Consider the following 20,381-nt stretch of genomic DNA (forward strand, 5'->3'; position numbering starts at 1 on the left):
GGAGCCGTATCGTGGCACTTACCAATCCATGTCACCCATGCCATCCCCGATCGTCATCCCCTCCATCCGCGACGATGACATCTCAGACCTGGAACCCCTCGACGGCGGAAACTCCGCCTCGGACTCAAGCCGACGCAGCAAGCATCACCGCTCCCACTCATCCATCAGCCGCAGCAGCAAAGACAAGAAAGACAGTCGCGATGACCGCACTGATAAACGTCTCGCCCGCCCCGGCCATGATCGCCACGACTCAAGCTCCTCTATGCCCGATGCAAAAATCCTCGTCTCCCCAACAACCGGCCGCAAACGGGTCTCATTCTATGACGCTGGCCCAGACGCCGAGGCCATGCAATCCGCCCTAAAACCACACACGCAACATAGACAGCAAACCCATCATCCAAATCCTACCCCGACTATCAAACGACGAGATCATTCTCCTTCGCGCAGAATACAAATCTCGCGTCCGAATGCAAGGAAAAGGTATCAACCTCGCCAAACACCTCCGTCTTAAACTGGGCAGTTCCTCCTTCGCAAAAGTCTGCTACGCAACAGCCCTCGGTCGCTGGGAATCAGAAGCCTATTGGGCAAACTGCTATTACCAGGCCGGGACATCGCGTCGCGAACTCCTAATCGAGTCCCTGATGGGAAGATCGAATGCCGCGATTCGTGAAATCAAAAACTCTTTCCGTGATACCAGATACGATAATAGTCTCGAGCGCTGTATGCGCTCCGAGCTGCGCGCAGACAAATTCCGTGTTGCCATTCTCCTTGCGCTTGAGGGCCAGCGACAAGATGATCGTGAGCCGCTCGATAAACGGCTTGTTCGTGATGATGTGCAGGATCTGCATCGCGCGATTGTGAGGGAGGGGGTGAGACGGCTATGATCCATATTATTGTGTTAAGGAGTGACTCGCATCTGCGCGAGGTGTTGCATGCCTACGAGCATAATTATGGGCATAATTTCACTAGGGCTATGATTTCCAAGTCGAGGAATTTGGTGGTATGTACACTTTCGTCTTGTTTTCTTTCTTTCTGTTTCAAAGCCTCTCCTTTCAGTCAATACCAAATTCATGTACTGACATATCCCAGGGTGAAACCCTAGCACACATCCTCAACGGCGCAATAAACAGACCAATGCGCGATGCCCTCCTCCTCCACCAGGCCCTACGTGAATCCCGTACCGGGCGCGAACGCTCAGAACTCCTTATTTCCCGGCTTGTGCGTTTGCATTGGGAGCCTAGACACCTCGATCTCGTCAAGAATGAGTATAGACGCAGGTACCACGAGCGTTTGGAGGAGGCTATTGCCGAGGAGATTCTCTCGCTGAATGGTGGACAGGATTGGGGGGAGTTTTGTATCGAGTTGGCACGGAATGCTTGATAGCTTTCCATTGGTGTGATATGACCCATGTCATACGTTGGCTGTTGTGTTTGAGGTGGGAATTTAGTTGGTACTCGACTTGTTTCTTGGGAAAGTTGTATCTTTCCTGGTTTTTGTTTTGTGTATACGTATCTGTTGATTGTCCCTCAACGTTCTATAGTTATAAAGTGCATTGCATACCAGATAATGCCTGGCACTGGGGACCTTTCCATTTCGGGTTCAAATACAATATCCCACCATTTCCATCCGAACACATTACTCTGATCTCAACTGTGAGACCACTTGTTGAAGTAACATCTAAGACTGAAGCATAGAAGATTGAAAGTTCCTAGAATGATGCAAAGGTAGTGGCAACAATCTACCTGTCTCATTAGCGTTTAACGCTCAACTCAATTCGATATTCCAGTCCAAGATCTTGTAACCCTCAGGTATGGAACACTATAAATTGAACATTGGTTTATGATATGTGAAGCTGCCAAGCCTCTGTTCCATAGGGCTATGTATAGGGCAAGCGGAGATCACTGATCCCGCGATCCCCCGCCAATACACTCCGCCCGTAATCGTAATGCCCCTAATGCCCGCGCCCTGTTTCCTCGGGCACCAACAGCTTGAAAAATTGGTCACACAAAATCAGACTGCAAAATGGTGGAAATAATAGACCCGTTGACACATCGTTCCATTTTTGAAAATAGTGAAAGCAGGGTGTCTATTGAATATTATTGGCCAAACGACACTCCACTCAAATCACGCGCATTTCCTAATACCCAAGCACCCCAAGTCTACTGCAGGCAAAACATCCGCCTGTGTACCGAAAGTAACAAAGATGCGCTGGTTAAGCGTGCTGAGCAGCCCTTACTAGTGCTTAGTTAGTGTTAAACCGACACCGTATCTTCCTCCGACTTCCGTTCCACCTGTAGGAATTGGCTATACTACATAAAGACAGAGGCACAGATGGAGCACTTTGGTTCTTATCAGGACAGGAGAGGTGCAGCTCACCATGCTTATATTACCTGTTTAAAAAATCAGGGTATGTGGTATCGTTGCGAAGTAGAGTATGTACAAGGGCTCATCTCTAGACAAGGTAAGGGGTGTTGAGAGGATATCGTGTTGTTGTACGATTATGAAGTCAATTCGAAATTGAAATAGCGCTATATAGGATCCTAGAAAGCCTAAGGGAGGCTTAGTGATTTGGTGAGGGGGCAGCAGTGTTGGTGTTGGTGTTGGATGCGTTTTCTAGGGTTGGTTGGCGGGTGAAGATGGATGACGCCGGGTTTTCATGGTTCTGTGCGCCACCATTTTGAATGGAGAACAAAAACAGCTCTCGCTACAAGTGTAATTAGTGGGCTAGAATTGCCTGTTCAAAAAGTATTGCGGTAGTGGTTTGATGTGGATGCGCCGCCCGGCTGACACCGAGACTGGGTTGTTTGCAGGCTAGGGAGGTATTAGTCGCCCTGATAGCTAGAGTTATTCTTGGATCTTGCTCAGGCACTGCACCGAGAGGTCTGAGTGTAGAAATCTGGTAATGGGGCTAGATGCGGTGTGTAGTGAAAGGTTGTCATCTCGGATGATGATGCTGAGAGAGGTTCTCGAAGTGTTTGCTTCGCTGGATATAGTTATCCGGCAGAATCTATCTATTTGTTTCGAGAAAACTGGTTGAAACTGGACAATCCGGAAGTTCTTTTCGTGTTGGATTAGGCGATCAGAACCGGGGGGATGTGTTGGCTTGATCAGAGGCTTCTGGACACCGTACTCTGTCATACCCCAACGACAGCGTAAGGCAGATTTTATTGAAGCTCAAAGCTATAAGCCAGCTGATAGATAGTATATTAGAACAATTTTTGCCTCGATATGTTTTCCTTTTCATGAGTTTGAAGTGTGATTTTCAAACCCTAGTGCCGCCGTGGTTGATTCACCTTGTCTTAACATGTCTTTTATACCATCCACGACAAGTCAATAATATGAGCACACTACTCTTGGAGCGCCACGTTTGTATCATGATGCGCTATCTGATAACTTGTTCCACTACCTGACTCATCGGCAGGCTGTAAAATTCAGATGGTTTCACGAAGATATCTTATATGTCCAGCAACTGGTCTAGAGTTGTGGTTACCCCCTATAATGATGCGCTTATAGTGAGGCAGTGCCAGCCATAAAATTACTGTATTAATTATCTCATTTGAAGTGGCATTGCATTCGTCTCTAATGTGCATTGTGCCTTACGGAAAGGCTTGGGTTGAGGTATAAAATGAGGAACATTCCCACCATAACTTTTAGGATACTTCACCTTGTCTACTCAATAGCTCCATCATTTACTCACTTTTTCAAGTCCATCATGCCTTTTACTTTTGAAAAATACAGGCGCCACCGCGACAGCGCGAACGCTTTTATGGAACGAATGATGAACGGTGCCTCAAACCATGAAATTTTGGCCAAAGTCTTAGGTGACAGGAACGAGAGATTTCTGGACCATGTCTATGAATTGCCCAAGGATCAGATGACAGAATCCAGCCTCTCCAATGCCGCCAAGTACAAGCTTCAACTGCATGCATTCTTCGACAAACCAGACCCAAATGCTGACTATTCAGATCATTCCAATGTCTATCTTGTCGGAAGACCAAACAGATGGGCACGTGGTTTGAGCCGGACGCCAAAACCCTGCCACTGGTCTATCTACACCAGAGGTCATGCCTATCATCTAAAGCTGGTGGAAGGGGATCAGGAACTATCGTTAGGACTTCGAGACAATTCCAGTTTGGATTGGAAATATCAACGAGAGCCTATATTTGACCCTTTCATTGCATACCATATCGGAGTCACAGATTACGAAGAACAACATGTTTCTCTACTTGCAAAATGGGTGGTCGAACAATTGGATCATCATGAACTCTCTACGGCAGCCTATGAGCAATTTGTGTTTGGGCTTGGAATTCGTATTCTTCGAGGTCCTAGCAACACGACAGCCCTTATCGGAGATTTCACACAAATTCAGAATCACGACAAAGAATCAACTACTCCTAGTGGATTTCTCACTGGCGTACGGCTTGCGGATCCCCACGAAGATATCAGTACTTGGGCCAAGAGATACTATCTGATATATCGAATTGAGACTGATGCACGAGGACTCGATCTCTGTTGGAAAAAAGGGATACTAGGCAAAATCCCCTGGAACACGCACGAGTACCATTCCTTCATCAGGCCTCTGGCTGTAGGGCCACCCGCTGTTACGAAGATCTTCACGAAGGTGGGACAACGCATTCCAATACTGTCAAAAGCTGTTCCTCCACTATATCACAGAGGCATGGCTATGGCGGCAATCTACCGCCTGCGAGAAGGTCAGTACAAAATTTCGCCTTTTTAGATACATACTGACTAAATTTCTTCAAATGTAGAAAGTCCGCTTCCACGGGACCTCGTGTTTGTGCCCTTCTATGGAACATTGCATTATATCCGCGCTACTCACGAAATGGCCGAAGATGGTAATTAAAACCTAACAATCCTCTACAGACATTATGGATATTTACTGATGTTGTGTTCCTAACAGAGTTTTGGTTCCTGGTAAATGACTTTCTGAATTCTCCGTTCGTCGAATGCGTTACATTCAACCGAGGGTTTGGAAACAGAGCTCCGCTCAGAGGAGACCCCGACAGATCGGAACTGACAGGCCTGGGCCCTGGATCATCCCCTGGAGGAATACTGCAATCGAGCAGTAGTACCATGGTCGAAAAAGAGTCTGACGAATTGGAATTGACTGTGGATGGTGACCCAACTGCAGGGCAGATGCTGCCATCGATTCAACTGGGTAGTGGCCCCATTCGCGGAAAAGAGGATGGGCTATTTGATACCTTGGTTACTCATTGGTTTGAGCATAAGGGTGTACTATGTCAGGTCTTCATCGATGGTTCGGCCTTTTTTGAACCTCCCGTTGAAATTTGAAAGATTTGCTTTATCTGACGATATACCGAACAGCGCTATTCAACAATGGGCACATGGTACGCGGTGGTGCGTTTGGCACGAGTATTATGTCCATTCTTCTTTGCTTAGTTTCTTTGGATTTCTTGTTTATACGGCGTGAGCTGTAACTCCCTTTTCATGTCCTCAATGCTTTCCATCCAGTTATTTATGAATGTTGATTTTCATGCTTACTTTTAAATCTGCTCAACAAGGGCCAGCGTTTTTCAATCACGTTATTTGTTATAAGTGAGCTGGAGTTACATTAACTTCGCAGGCACTGATAGCACTGGAATTTTGCGCAATTGATAGTCCGTATGAAATCTTGCCATAAGCTCGTTCCTAGCTGGAGTAGATTTAAAAGTAGATTCAACGATGATCCTTCTTTGCATCTCTCATAAGTGACAAGGTGTCATCTAGTAATCATCAGTTATACAGGAGTAGATTATAAACCAACGTCTTATACTTGCTATACAAGCAATTTGGTGGGGTAGGTGGATTCGTGATCGGCATGAGTATCAAAAGCTTAAAGGGAAAAGACTACGCTCCAAATCAAAGGTATTTCTAATTGAGTACAAATTGCACAGGCCTTTGCCCTAGGAAGGTGTAGGTTAAACATATTTCTTGTGACTGAAAATGAGCCCCCTGATCCCTGTAGGGCAGCCAGTGTCACGCGATCCCAGGCTCATTACGTAAAGTATCACCGCGATCACGGGATATACTTGAATTCTTCAGATGGCACAGCAAGGCCAGTCTCTAAGATATACTTCAGAGGACGGACACCGAAATTGTGGATGATTTCGAATCGCCATATAACCAGAAAGATATATGTTCTGATTTTGCAAGATACCGTACGGAATACTCCGTAGATTAAAGGAGCTTACATACCACGCAAGGAGGGCTTAACAGGAAGTGGATCATGGACTCCAAACAAGATCTTGCATTTACTGGCGCACGCGACCTCATAGTTGTACCGAATATTCCATATTCACAGGTACATGCATTTCATCGCAAGGTCTATGACCCATGGAACTCTGAAGTCATTCTCGTCCGATCGGGCTGTCTGGACCAAAGCTGACACGCAGAAAAGGCCTTCTCTGCAAGGGGAACCCCTCCGATTTGAGATCAGAAACTTATTGACACCTTGATGTCTCACTATTTACTGCAGGTTCCCGCGACTGTTGATAGTACCCAAGATACTGTCGCTATCCAAACTTCTGCACTCCAAGTTCTCATGGTTGAATGCCACGCTACTGATCGCCATTTCCCCGCAGATTTATTGGGCACGGAACAGCAGGGCCTGATATTACCTGCATTGAATCAAAGCCGACAGGTCCACATGATGCTATCATGAAGGACGTGCACTGGGTACTTTTCTTACTCATGGGGTATTAATTCCCCTGGGCCTATCGGTGATACCATCAACTTCCCCATTCTTCTTCTTCTGTAGTGCTTATTTCTTACGGCTCTTACCACACACCTCGTCTCCACACCTCTATTTGCGCCATGCTATTGTGTGACCTGTCATCTGCAAAGCGTGAACCGAACGAAAGTCAAATTACCACGACCTTCTTTTCTACTGATGTCACTCACTTGGTCAATCCGCATAGACCGCTGCTTGTCTTCCATGCGACATGAAGATATGCCGTTACTTCCAGAAACTGCTAGACCGCGTTTTGGGCTTTGACTTTGAATTCGAGTCATTCTAGGGAAGTCTGCCATTTACACGGCCCTTCCGTCCATATCCCCCTGTTCTGGCCCCCTGACCTAGCATCACTCTATCCCTCTCTTAGCACCAATCTTCTTTTATCCGGACCTTGACGGAGGTCAGCAGATCATTGTTCTTCGGAGTTATAGAGACATGCAGGTCTGCTGCTACCTCCCTTTACGCCAAGCCGCTTTGATATTCCGCCGTAGAGAGCACATTCTGGCATGCGGGTCTCGGGGAGGGGGGTGTGGGTTTGGCTTCTCCCCCTCTCTCGTTAGATTAAGCTCGACTATAAATATGTCGTTGACATTCCTCTCCTGTAAACAGAATGCCGATCCCTTTCTTCAGTCGTCCTGTCAGAGTGCTGTGTAGCGAAGCTCCTGCGAGCTAATTCCCCCTTTCTGCAAATAAATAAAACAACAGGCTTGCTCCTACATTGGATTTGTGATTCTTACCATCTCTCCCGACCAACTCTGTCATAATGCAGCTGTATCGCCTCAGTCTGCTGGTCGCTTCCTTTGTGGTCTCTATTGTAGCACAGTCGACTTTCTCTCCTGCCCGTCCCCCAGCCATACCGCTCGCTGTTAGGTCACCGTACCTGAGCACTTGGATCAATGTAGGGAGCGATGGTGGCAATGGGGGGTACTTGGCTGGCCAATGGCCAGTCTTCTGGCAGTAAGTTGATCATCACATTCAAGCTATACACGAAGCTTTATAATCTAATAAAATGTGAACAGGAACCAGGTCAACGGTTGGGCGGGTCTGATCCGCGTCGATGGAAATACATATACTTGGATGGGCCTTCCGGGATCCAAAACTGTCAATCAGACAGCGTTTGAGTATACCTCGACTAAGAGTATCTTCACCATGAATGTGGAGAATAAGATTGAAATGAAGATAACATTCCTGTCTCCTGTTACACCCAGCGATCTCAAGCGCCAGTCCCTTGTTTTCTCTTATCTCAATGTGGAGGTCTCTGCTCTTGATGGTCATAAGCATGATGTGAAAGTGTACGCGGATATCTCTGCAGGTTGGTGCTTTGGTCTCTTTCCTTACATATAATGACTGACAAAATTCTAGAATGGGTATCGGGCGATCGCAATGCCATCGCAGAATGGGAGTATGGTACCACTGACGGTGTGGCTTACCATAAGGTACACCGACAGACTCAGCTGGCCTTTTCCGAAAAGAACGAGCAGGCTGAATGGGGTAACTGGTACTGGGCCACCGACGATTCTAAAGGCATGACTTACCAGTCTGGTGTGGATGTCGATGTCCGTGGTCAGTTCGCTCAAAATGGAAAACTCACCAATGGCCGCGACACCAACTTCCGCGCTATATCTTCTGGCTGGCCCGTCTTTGGGTTCTCATCTGATCTGGGCTCAGTCGACTCTTCACCAGTCAGCACACTATTCTCACTTGGTCTGACACAGGATCAGGCTATTCAATACGAAGGTGCCTCAGGGTATGGCCCGGTACCGTCCTTGTGGAGGAGTTATTTCAGTACAGAGCTGGCGGCTCTGTCATACTTCCACCATGATTATCGCGAATCGAGCGATCTCGCGAGCTCTTTTGACAGCAGAGTGGCCCAGGATTCAATTGCCACAGCTGGCCAAGACTATCTCACTATCACATCGCTGTCGGTCCGGCAAGCATTTGGTGCTACCCAGCTTTGTGGTACAAAGGACAAGATGTACCTGTTCCTGAAAGAGATCTCTTCCGATGGCAACATGAACACTGTAGATGTTGTTTTCCCAGCCTACCCGATTTTCCTATACACCAACCCCGAATTTCTGAAGCTCGTCCTCAACCCTCTGTTTGAGAATCAGGAGGCTGGAAAGTATCCCAACAGCTATTCCATGCACGACCTTGGCTCATCTTACCCGAACGCCACGGGCCACTCAGATGGACGTGACGAGAAAATGCCATTGGAAGAGTGCGGAAATATGCTCATCATGTCTTTGGCTTATGCGCAGAAATCGGGTGATTCCGACTTTTTGAATGATCACTACCCTCTGCTCAAGCAGTGGACCAGTTATTTGGTAGAGGACTCGCTTTACCCTGCAAACCAGATCTCGACTGATGACTTTGCTGGCTCCCTGGCGTGAGTGAACCCTTCCCCTCCTGAAATTTTCAAACCTAACTGGCATGATTAGCAACCAGACCAATCTCGCACTCAAGGGCATGATTGGTATTGAGGCCATGGCAGTGATTGCCAAACAGACTGGTCACACCGCTGACGCTGCCAATTACTCGAGCATTGCCAAAGACTACATCACTCAGTGGCAGGACCTGGCTATTGCCAAAAATGCTAACCCTCCCCGAACGACTTTGTCATACGGCAACACCGCTAGCCATGGTAAGTGCAGCCCTTCGTGACGAGTCTTTGGAGGCTTGCTTAATTTCTTGTAGGTCTGCTCTACAACCTATTTGCCGATGCTCAGCTGGGCCTGGATCTTGTCCCACAGTCCGTCTATCAGATGCAAAGCGACTTCTACCCGACTGTTGAAAACAAGTACGGTGTGCCTCTAGACACCCGCCACACATATACCAAAAGTAAATACCCCAGCCGCTTACCACGCATTGGGAAAGCACTCACAATTTGATAGGTGACTGGGAATGCTTTGCAGCTGCGATCAGTTCAGTCGAGACTCGGGCTATGTTTATCAAGGACCTTGCCACCTGGGTCAACGAGACACCGACCAACCGACCTCTGACTGATCTGTACGAAACTATCTCCGGAGAGTAGGTCAACCCATCCTCAAGTCTGTCGTGAATCTTGCTAATGAAACTAGTTATCCTGGTAATCATTTCGTTGCTCGCCCCGTCATGGGTGGTTCTTTCGCTCCCCTCCTAATCCGCTAGCGGACTCCTTCACTTCTTGTTCATTTCTTTTGTTTCATTTACATCGCCTTCCTCTCCTCTGACTCTCGCTTCGAAGTTGATGCAGTATATCTACTACCAGTCACAGTGAAGACGTGCTGGATACATTCCGTTCACTTTGTTGATTCCGGTCTTGGTAAATGTGCTTTTCTTGCTTATACCCATCCGTAGCCTTGCTCTTTAGCATGGACTGTGCGAGGTTTATTGAGATATTTGGGTCTAACTCAGAATGGGACGATGTTTGTGACCTCAGTCCGCTATTCATACCGCCAGACAGGACGCTCAGATGTGTAACCTCGAGGTACATATCAATTTTACAACATATCCATTACAAAAATAAGAAAGTCCATCAAAATCCAATATACATATCTGTGTATATCATGATGCTGGTTTGACTACATGGCACTATTAAGGGATCGTGAGATAAGCAAGTAACCGATTGACGGATAATTCTTTTCTGCTAATGAAATTCGAAAGCAGCATGTATTGAGCCCCGGACCACAAATGGGAGTATCTAAATGTCTAAATGTCATATGTACCAGACCTTCATATATATGGGCTAAAATATTTCGAAATGGAGTGAAATATGTTCACTCAGATTTTCCATCCCAAGCATCGAAAGAACGAATCAGGTCTGTTGTAGATTAGCCAGAATTCCTAATAAACACGACGAATGGAAAGGAATACATACCATAGTAAAGCATCATGCCTTCGAGATGCACATCCAAGTGGATCCGCTCGTCCACAGTGTGGATATTCAGTGATCCGCCAGCCCGCGACGGACTCCAACGGTAGATATTCTCCGACAGAGACCAGTAAAAGCGGGTGTCTGTATTTCCAGTCATGACGTCTCCCGTGACAACAACAGTCGGCTTTGATTGAGATTTGGAAAGCGGGTTCGAGTGTGACTCGAAGACACTACGTGCCACTCCGGCAAAGTGCGCCCACACTTTCGACGTGAGTGGATCTGTCGGGGAAATCGGAGCTGGGGAAAGAGGAACACTAAGAGGGGACAGGGTGAGAGTGCGGTCGCTCACATCTCCTTCTGTGGATTCCGCCACACCGGGGAAAGCAACACGCAGAGTAAGGTTATGAGATTTCGCAATAGGAGTGATAAGTCGGATAGCACGCTCAAGTACCTGATCGGGCGTTTGATGCAAGGCGACACGGTAGTTGACGTCTGCTGAGGTTTTCTCTGGCAGCGCGTTTGACTTGACACCACCGTGGATTAGGTCTATCGCCTGCGACGTCTGCAATGTATAGCGGACCGCAGGACCACGGGAGCTGGCGACCGCTTCGCCTAGAGCGGCCGGGTCATCCGCTTCCAGCTTTTCGGATAGCCAACTCTCAACGTGATCGGGCGAATACCGTGCCTGGCACTCCAGCATCCCGTGGGCGGGGTGTTTGGCGTCCAGCCAGGCAGGGAACAGCTCCTTCCGCTCAAGCTCGTACAAAATCTCCGCCATAATACCGATGCCGGTGTGCGCGGGCGGGATAGAACTGTGACCACCAGGCACAGCAATATCGATGATCAGATCGATACTACCTTTCTCACCGACAGCCGGGAGAGCATACAAGATCTCGCCGTTAAGGTCAGACTCATCACCCAGGCTCTGCAGCCCCATTCCGCCCTCGTCAAGGATAAACTCGAAAGAGTCTTTGCCGTACTTTTCCTCTAGAGCTGCCGAGATTGCTCCGGCGCCGAGGAAGCCGTGTGATTCCTCGTCGAACCCAAAGGCAAATAGCACTGAGCGCTGTGGCTTCCAATCCTGCGAGAGCAGGTCTTCGACTACGGACATTAACCCAATGAGAACGTTCTTGCAGTCGCTCGAGCCGCGGCCCCAGATCCATTCGCCATCAAAAACACCTGCGAAAGGCGGGTGAGTCCAGTCTGACGGGTCGTCGATCGGGACCACATCCTGGTGGGCCATAAAGAGTAGCGGCTTGCGCGACAGGTCAATGCCCTCAAAGGTAAAGACTAGACCGAGGCGATTAATGTGCTCAACTTTGCCGCGCTCATGTCTATATGACTCATTTAGTAAGCTCTCCCTTCCTTCATGGCAGGCGATGTCCAATCATTGGACAATTTCTTACACTAGAGGGAACATCTCTTCCAATAGCGATTGGAATTCTACCACAGGTTCGAATGCCTCATCGTATGGGTCTTGCATATAATCACCAACGGTAGTTGGGATCTGCACCGCGCGCGATAGTCGCTCTGCCTGGCGAGCACGGAACGCATCGTCGGAGAGAAAGGTATTTGACGAGTGAAGCCCGTCATTAGGGGTGCTGGCCTTGGGTGGCTGTGGACAGGTTTCCCGTGTAGATGGGTTTGTTAGCGGGTTATAATGACTGCCCGACAAATCGGCTTCAGGGAAGAGAAGCTGCTGTATGGGAGGGATATTGAGGGCTAGCGATGGCACTGCGGCTAGGCCGAGAAGGGCGAAAGGTTTCATGGTCGGGTTGAGTTCATTCAAGGATTGAATTGGAAATATTCTCAAAGATCTTTGAAAATTGACGTGAAGAAATTCACGATATCTTAGAAATAGCACGTCAATGGTTATCTTATCCTTCTTCCCCTCTCCTCAGCTCGGCCGGCGGCCGTTGCCGATAGCGAATTGCCCTATCAGGATGGCTGCTTTGCCGACAGTTGGGGTAAGTGTGTTGATCATTTTGGAGTGGACAGTTCAACTTCGATTCTTCATGCTCAGATAGCTTTGATGAGAAGTGTGATCTGAAAAAAAAAAGAACAAAAAAGAAAAAGGTCTGGAATCTCCAATTGCGAGAGAGAGGGACTACTGAGACTAGAAGCCTGTGAAGGGGCATAGCCAAGGGTTAACTGCCTGGTTTTTCGGGGTCGGTACCCGGATGCCTGGATTTAGACCGCTTTCGATGCCGCTCCATTACTGCCGTATGTAAATAAACTGCCTGGCGTTGAAGCCCACGGTCTTGTATGTTGTTCTAAAGTGCTGACCAATTGAACATGAGGGTATTTTATTGATTACCTTAAATCATGGCTGCTAGAAAATCTAATCCCAGGGGTCGATTTCATACCAAAGCTCTTGAAGACGCCGCATCTCGAGCGCGTTTGCCTCGCGATTCTTTTTTTCGATCTCCGCCCGCTCTTTATAGCCGGCCGTGATCAGAGCTTGCTGTTTTTTAATGTGCTCTAGCTCAGCGCTCTGCCTTTTGCGGTCCAATTTGGCGTACTGGGCCAATGGATCTTCCAGTTTAAGATGGACCGAGCTCCGATAGTCTGCACTGGCTAGCTGAGCTACCTGAGCTAGCTGTTCCAGATGTGCAAGCTCCGCAGCATGTCGACTCATTGCTATGGACATATAGCGGGTCTCCGCATCTTTCTCTAGCTTTGCTCTCTGGTTGGCTGCATTTTGTTCATTCTTGAGTATCAGCTCGTGCCGCTTTGCTATGGCGGCCTGGGCCTCCTCGGACTGGCAACGGATGCGTGCCAGCATCCGTTCATTACTCTTCTGATCGTTTATAATCTGGCAAATATCATCTGGAGGATTCATGACGTCAGCGGGCTGCGGATTTCCTGCTAGTGCCCAGAACCTGTTGCTACACCCGAACTCGGTGAGAAGCTGGAGTAAAGATTCATCATAGATTGAGGGTGCCTTGTTGCGATGCTTCGCGACGTAGGCTAGAGGCGAGTATACTAGCCCATCTTCTTCGTATAGATTAAAGCTGTCGTTGATGTAGTCTGCCATGAAGCTGTCTAGAAGAGCCCGTGTCACTGCTGGTGCGTTTCGCCGATTGTCGAGTGCCAAGTGAAGGGCAGATTTTCCGTGCGATTTCTTTCTGAAGCTGCGATCGTCACACAGAAGTGCCATTGCCCGCTTGAGCTCATGGGCCGGTTTGTTTCCGTCTGCTCTCAGGCAGAGCTCGGCTAATGCCGTGTGACCACTGCAGTCAGAGTAGGCGTAGTCCCTCTGATTCCCCTCTATTATTAGGACTTCAATGATCTTGGTGTTTACCTCTCTGGCAGCCTCGTGGAGTGCCCCGTCGCGCACCACCAGGCTAGCTAGCATGACAGTCCGGACAAGGTCGCTGTCTCCTGTAGTTACGGCAAGGAAGAGCATGGACCGAGAATTAATTGCCCCTGTCATCGCTGTAGTGTCAGTTCCATGGCGTAGTAGACTTGCAACGACTTCGCGACGTGGTATTGAAATTGCAATCTCAAGAGGTGCGAGACCGGACGGAGTCTTGCGGTTTGGATTCGCTGGCAGCATATTAGTAGGGCAATTACCAACTTCTTGATACAAGGCATACCTCCAGCATCTAGCAAAACCTCAAAGACTTCGTCAGAAATCCTGTACCTCTCTTCTAGGAGCGCCCAGTGCAACAACGACAAATATGTTCCCCATTCCGTCTCCACCGGTGGATCAACTGGGCAACCTGCATTTATCAAATACTTGACGAGCTCTTTTTCCTGGGGATATTTTTGCAGTAGTAGAAGAAGAATGGGATGGGAGATGTCAGTAAGACTTGGCTGAGACTGATGAGAGCAAAATGCCATGACAAGGCTGTGGATTGTTCGACTGGGCACACCGGAAGTAAAAATGTTTGGGAATGCCAGGGTCATATTGTCGCGGCTTGGGCGATGGGTGAAAAGTTCTCTAAGCACACCGATATTCCCCTTTGCTGCCGCCTTTGAAAGACTAGCACCGTTGTCGTAGTTGACATCAGCACCCGCGCTCAGAAGATTAACAAGTAAGGTGAAGGAGTTTGGCGAGGCTTCAAATGATTCAATAGTATCCACCAGCGCAACACTCAGCCATCTACCCGTTGCACCTTCTTTCAGAAGGAGGGAAAGGGCGGCTTCCTGGAGTTCGGCTCTTGCTCCCTCCTTCCACGCGCGCTCAAATACTCGTGAAATGATGGCTGATCGATCGCTGGAATATGGTAGCAGCACTTTCAAGGATTTAATATCGTTCTTCATTACTGCAATAAAGATACATTTGCCATCTTGGTATGATACTGACGCATCGGCGTGAAGGAGGGATTTTAATAGAGAACGGTCACAAGATGGCTCTTGTACCTGGTTTGCGACAATGTTAACACTGTACCTTTATGTGCTGAATATGACTTACAGCTCTCAAGAGTAACCTGTCAAGTGTTGCTTGTGGCTTTGCTGAAGCAAGGAGAAGCTTAACTGCTGCAAACCGGTTTTCACATCCGAGTACATCGAATGCACAGTCCAAGGCTGCTGCAATAGCTTCGGTCGACGGCTGAAAAGCTAATAGAAGTTTGACGATGCTGACATGATAGTTGGGAGACTTGATTGCATTGCACAGTGGGGCGCCGTTCTTATGACTGGGAGAGGCACAGTGCTGGAGCAAAAGCTCACAGGCATCTCTCATTTTCTCTCCACATTCTGTAGCGGTGAGCAATGCGTCGTTGAGAAGTGATGTTTCAGTTTCTAGCTGGAGGACTTCTTTTATATAACGCAAATCAGTAGTCTTGATAGCATGCGCAAACGCTTTAGTAAATGCAGCCTCGTGTGATGAAATGAGAAGCTTGCAACCCAGATATAGTTTGAAACACTCAATGTATCCCATATCTATCGCATTGCAGAGAATCTCTCCCTGATTGTGATTGACATTGGCTCCTGCGTCAAGGAGAAATTTGATCACCACTGTTGTTTCTTTGTCATCCTGCCTCATACATTGCATCTCATGGTTCAGAGAGGCGGTCCAATGTTCGCTTGACATGTCCACGTGGATTGCGAGGAAAAGCTTGATCTTTTCCTAGTCTCGCATGGTCGCGAGGGAGACCTATGGCGAGTAAGAGACATGAACAGAATTGCGACTCGTCGAGATGGTTAAATTGAAGCAAAAGCCTCAGAAACGTAAGACTTCGGCACACTGTTGCTTTTTTGAATGCTTCTCCTCTATTAAAGGCAGTGCTCGCGGCCCCAGTCTTTAAAAGCAGCTCAGTCACCCGGATCGACGAATCTCTCACTTCGTCGATGCTATCAACCAGAGCCTGGCCAATCACAGGACCGCCGTTTGCGCCATTGTCGAGCAGGATCTCCAATATATTGTAACATCGTTCTTCGTCAAGCTTCATAGCAAGTGGGATGCATGTGAAAAGAATGGAATTCGGGAACTTGCCACCCAGTAAAATTTCAAGGACTTTGACGTCTCCATCCTGGACGACTTTGTAGAACAAAGAACCCTCTCCCTGGCCAACATCTGCACCACCATCAACTAGAGCTTCAATGTAGTCATAATTACGTTGACAAACAGGAAGATTCACGGCGATATCCAGGACCACATCCACAGAAGCTCCGGTTGCTCCAGCCTCGAGGAGTCTGCGAGTCATGTCCAACTGTATATCATGTGGAATGTTGGTCACATGGGCAAAGGCTGTGTTAACCGACTTAATTTTAGGCTGCTGGTGAAGGAGCAGTACGAGATAATCCAATTCTTGGAGCAAAACTGCCATAACCAATGCACGCCCACATTCATAATCCACCGACGCACCGAAATCAAGGAGCAAGACGATGCTTTTTAGATCCCTCGCCTGCACTCGATTGATCAAGGCCTCATGAACAACATCGCCGGTAGCTCCTTGGAGCAGAAGTGATGAGCCAAGCTTCCACCAGTCATCCGGTGATATTTCTTGTCCATACCGAGTGCTGCCAATGGAGCCAAAAATGTCGCTTGCTAAGTCTTTCCCTAAATCGTCCCCGTTGAGAAGTTCAAGCATGTCGTAATCAACGGCACGTACTGCTTCTCTATAAGCTTGGCCGTCACAACAGGTAATAGAAGTTCCTTTTCTCATCAGCAACTGCACTAAATTGCTCCAACGGTGCGTGACAGAATCGAATAAGACACCATCAACATCGTTGCCGCAGGCACCTCCATTCAATAATATCTCAATAAGTTGGTATTGGCGTCCGGCAAAAATGTGAGGTGCTGACCACACATATGATACCATCGATCCTAACAGAGCGCCAGCGGGAGGTATCTTGCATAACAGAAGCAAGATGATGATATCACCACGGTCGGCATCAATTGCATTTTTCAGTGCTATGCCGTTATCGAGATTAGAATTGGCTCCATGGGCGAGAAGCAACTGGACCACCTCAACGTTGCCAAGTTTGACTGCAGCGGGTAAGGCCTGTGTGGTGATAGCATCTGAAACAGGTCTTTGCGATCGAAGTAAGAGACGGATAAGATCCAGCTTTCCGGCTACAATAGATCCCAAAAAGCCCTCCGGGAAGGTATTTGTATCAGCCTTCTCCTCCATGAGAACCTGGAGGCCATGTATATTATCTGTGCAAATCGCCATGGGAATGACTCTGCTGACAACAGCCGAGCTAACGGAGTGAGCTAAAGCTCGAAGTTGATCAAGTCGGTTATTTGTCAAAGCTGTTGTCATTAGATCGGCCATCAGAGAATCCGTTTCATCATCCGTCGCTGACTTGCGCCATTTCAAGGATCCTGTTCGGGCCTTTTTTGGCTGATACATCTTGTAAAGATGTAGGACGCTCTCAATAACGCCAACAGGTACGGATCCGGGGCCGACAATTTGCTTCAAGACGCTATTGTAGTCCTCATACGTCCATTTATCTTGTTTTATCTTGGCTGGTGTCGTTATTGTCTTCACCTCGCCATGTCTCCGCTCTTCTGACGCCTGGGTAAGGAGGAGAACTGCTTGATCGCCTTCTGTAGGGGACCATGTTGCCGAATATGTCGATGTCATGGGTTGGAGTGGTTTTTCGTTGGGGTCTGGCCCTCTCAGAGTCTGCAACTGGGCTCGAAGCCATTCTTCATCTCTGCCGCTTTGTGGCATATTGAGTGGCATTCAAATGTGAATACCGTTACCCCCAGGTGCGGACATCGAGATTTGAGTGAACTTTACGTTTGAGGATCTCAAAGGACCCAAATGGTGTTCCTGGAGTCCGGGTCCTGCGGGTGCACACGCTAGAGCACAGCCACAGAGCCTCATCTCGACCCCTTAGCGCCTATCGTGACACTGCCCGTGTGCGATGCACATAACCGGGATCTTTAGGGCTTGGCACCAACGAAAGCTCGCGGTAAGAGTGACACCCTGTATTTTATTGCTTGGCGCCAGCCTTGAAAACGCCCTATCTAGGTATTGGACGAAATGTTGCCAAATCACTACTCAAGTAGCCTATGAAGGCAACATCTGTCAGTCGAAGCAACGGCGCGATCAGATAGATCCGTGTTATAACTAAATACAGTATTCTGTATTACAGAGAACTAAAAAAATACAATAGAAACGATAAAAATCTATAAAAAAAAAACGCCAAAACTAAACCTTCTTCCCAGCCAACACCCGCTCAAAGGTCGCGAAATTGCCTTCGTTCTTCGGATCGTAGACAGCAAAGCACACCTCACGCCACCAGTTCCCGTGGAACTCAGCCTCTCTCAGAACTTCAAGCCAGCACTGCGCAACCTCGGCCGGGGGATTCGCATAGACACCACAACCCAAAGCCCCGAGGACTAGCATACCATGTCCATTGGTTCCCGCAATACGGAGTGTTTGCCTCATTTTGGATTTGGTTAGTTTCCGGTCCTTGTCACGCGCGAAGACTTGTTGGGTGCGCCGACGGGAGGGTGAGGGTGAAGGGGCACTGTGGTGTGAGCGTGGGCTGTGGCCACGTCGCTGTGACTGAGAATCCTTCATCGCCAGTGTGCGAATTGCAGGTCTATAGAGAGCGGCAATTGTGATCCCACTGACAACGGGAAGATCTTCAGGTGGGGTAGAGGGAGACGCTAGCAGGGTGTGTCCGGAGGCAAGGTCACTCCGCATGACCAGCACGTAGGGGCTGTAAATCGACTCGTCGAGAGCGAGCGGGTAATCCCTGCTGTTGAGGCTTAGCGCTAGTGAGCTGCGGTAGCAGAGTGATTCCTCTTGTGCCATCGCGCCGTTTAGCCAGCCCCCACCTGGCTTTCGGTGGCTGGCAAAGTTGATGATTATTGGGCGGTTGTTTAGGGGGCTTGGATCAATACGGTGGGCTTGCGCTGACTCAAACAGTCTGACGGCAACGTTGAGGGTATCGTCGTTGATGACTTTGATCGTCGCGGGCAATGGGAACCGCGGGCAGCGATTGGGTTGTAAGCCCCTGAGCGAGTTGGACGATAATTTTTTAGATTTGTGAGCCTCTTGGGCGGAGTTGAGGCGATTCAGAAGACCTGGGAGAACGTTGAGGGTCTCCAGGGCGGTTTGTCTGAGGGCTTGCCTTTGGGCATTTGCTTCTGTATCTCCACGATGGCCATGGTAGCCATGACGAGGTGGTGTGTGCCTTGGGCCTGGTATGGATTGGCGATGTTCATCTACCAAGTCCCATAGCATGGACTTGATATTCTGGAAAGACATATCAGTCGGGAGTTGCTGATATGATTTCGGAGAGAGAATTGACCATATTTGAACCGGCGGCAGCATGCACTATGTCAGATATCAGGTCGGGCCATCAGCGCTAATTCTTGGCACATGTCTCGTGTTCTCTTGGGTCATGGAATGAAGGCAGCCTATTGAATACTGAAATTGTAAAACAATGGTGCGTTAGCCTCATCGGTATTGATGAAGGGGCTAAGCTTATGATACCAGGCGTAGATATATATTTCTGTAGTTGCCAGTGATACTATTCTACAGTTGCAGTGATAGTGACTGACGAGATCATGGTATGAGCTATTCTCAGAAATATTGCGTTTGTCTTTGCTCATCGTTTTTTGCTATAGGAACTGATCCTATTAGATGACGACACCCGCTTTTACAAAAAAGGTATCCCAAGCCCCATAGACTCCAAAATACTATCATCATCTAACATTCAAGTCACTAGTCTCAGGGATGTTCCATCGTCAGTGGAAACACCCCAACACAAAGGCCAAGCTGGTGTCTATTTATGTCATGTATATATCCCCTTTTGGCTGCCAGCGAGCGGCGTATAGATGTCTAGCTAATACCTTCGCGCTCAGAAAGAATGCTAAAGAGCCCAGACTCAAGCTTCGGTTCCATGGAACACAACGCGCCTGCAAGATCGGAAGTGGCTCTCTAGAGCCCTGTAATAATGCAGAATGCTATCTCTGCAGCATCCTCAAAAAGGGATTTTCAATCGATAATGCCAGTAAGTTACTGAGTGAGCCGAACCAACATGGTGACAACATGATTCTCACACGTCGCTAGATACTCGATCCATGTTCGGACCTGGAATCTACTCGAGCGTGGTGTCCTCTAGTAAGCTGCTTATTCCCCCTAGCTTATTTCCCGCTACCTCGTTCGCTCACTATACCCCCGTAGAAGCCAACATCTATAGCAGAAATCACCACGTCCGTTCCCACAAGCATGTTCTACTCCTCTGTGGACTCGATCCTGGGAATTCTGTAGACATGACAGTCGCAGGTATTCCAGGCCCGTGTGATTCAGTACGTCCCCGGCCAAGGACATATATTATACAAAGGTACTTATCAGC

General features: G+C 48.3%; 7 protein-coding genes across 7 annotated transcripts; 3 read left to right on the top strand and 4 right to left on the bottom strand.

Annotated features, from left to right (window-relative positions):
* Nucleotides 1-37: 37 nt before the first annotated feature.
* Nucleotides 38-1,380, top strand: N7500_010038 (Annexin; the record flags this gene model as incomplete). The annotated part of the gene is made up of 3 exons (XM_056681176.1): nt 38-480; nt 521-869; nt 1,090-1,380. The coding sequence occupies 3 exons, from the start codon at nt 38-40 to the stop codon at nt 1,378-1,380; spliced, it is 1,083 nt and encodes a 360-aa protein (XP_056528558.1).
* A 2,332-nt stretch (nt 1,381-3,712) lies between these two features.
* Nucleotides 3,713-5,313, top strand: N7500_010039 (uncharacterized protein; the record flags this gene model as incomplete). The annotated part of the gene is made up of 3 exons (XM_056681177.1): nt 3,713-4,712; nt 4,770-4,856; nt 4,922-5,313. 3 exons carry the CDS (start codon nt 3,713-3,715, stop codon nt 5,311-5,313), a joined length of 1,479 nt encoding a protein of 492 aa, XP_056528559.1.
* Nucleotides 5,314-7,517: 2,204 nt separating this feature from the next.
* gta1 (glutaminase GtaA) lies at nt 7,518-9,901 on the top strand (the record flags this gene model as incomplete). Its single annotated transcript, XM_056681178.1, has 7 exons — nt 7,518-7,711; nt 7,774-8,066; nt 8,117-9,140; nt 9,193-9,395; nt 9,449-9,592; nt 9,646-9,781; nt 9,832-9,901. The coding sequence occupies 7 exons, from the start codon at nt 7,518-7,520 to the stop codon at nt 9,899-9,901; spliced, it is 2,064 nt and encodes a 687-aa protein (XP_056528560.1).
* Nucleotides 9,902-10,509: 608 nt separating this feature from the next.
* Nucleotides 10,510-12,375, bottom strand: cps1 (Gly-Xaa carboxypeptidase; the record flags this gene model as incomplete). Its single annotated transcript, XM_056681179.1, has 3 exons — nt 10,510-10,553; nt 10,611-11,941; nt 12,014-12,375. 3 exons carry the CDS (start codon nt 12,373-12,375, stop codon nt 10,510-10,512), a joined length of 1,737 nt encoding a protein of 578 aa, XP_056528561.1.
* A 573-nt stretch (nt 12,376-12,948) lies between these two features.
* On the bottom strand, nt 12,949-15,495 carry N7500_010042 (uncharacterized protein; the record flags this gene model as incomplete). The annotated part of the gene is made up of 3 exons (XM_056681180.1): nt 12,949-14,156; nt 14,207-14,975; nt 15,028-15,495. 3 exons carry the CDS (start codon nt 15,493-15,495, stop codon nt 12,949-12,951), a joined length of 2,445 nt encoding a protein of 814 aa, XP_056528562.1.
* A 115-nt stretch (nt 15,496-15,610) lies between these two features.
* Nucleotides 15,611-17,647, bottom strand: N7500_010043 (uncharacterized protein; the record flags this gene model as incomplete). Its single annotated transcript, XM_056681181.1, has 1 exon — nt 15,611-17,647. One exon carries the CDS (start codon nt 17,645-17,647, stop codon nt 15,611-15,613), a length of 2,037 nt encoding a protein of 678 aa, XP_056528563.1.
* Nucleotides 17,648-18,220: 573 nt separating this feature from the next.
* N7500_010044 (uncharacterized protein) lies at nt 18,221-19,288 on the bottom strand (the record flags this gene model as incomplete). The annotated part of the gene is made up of 1 exon (XM_056681182.1): nt 18,221-19,288. One exon carries the CDS (start codon nt 19,286-19,288, stop codon nt 18,221-18,223), a length of 1,068 nt encoding a protein of 355 aa, XP_056528564.1.
* Nucleotides 19,289-20,381: the final 1,093 nt, after the last annotated feature.

The sequence above is a fragment of the Penicillium coprophilum genome, assembly GCF_028826855.1.
Source record: "Penicillium coprophilum strain IBT 35676 chromosome Unknown utg000006l_segment0_segment0, whole genome shotgun sequence".
NCBI classification, from domain to species: Eukaryota; Fungi; Ascomycota; class Eurotiomycetes; order Eurotiales; family Aspergillaceae; genus Penicillium; species Penicillium coprophilum.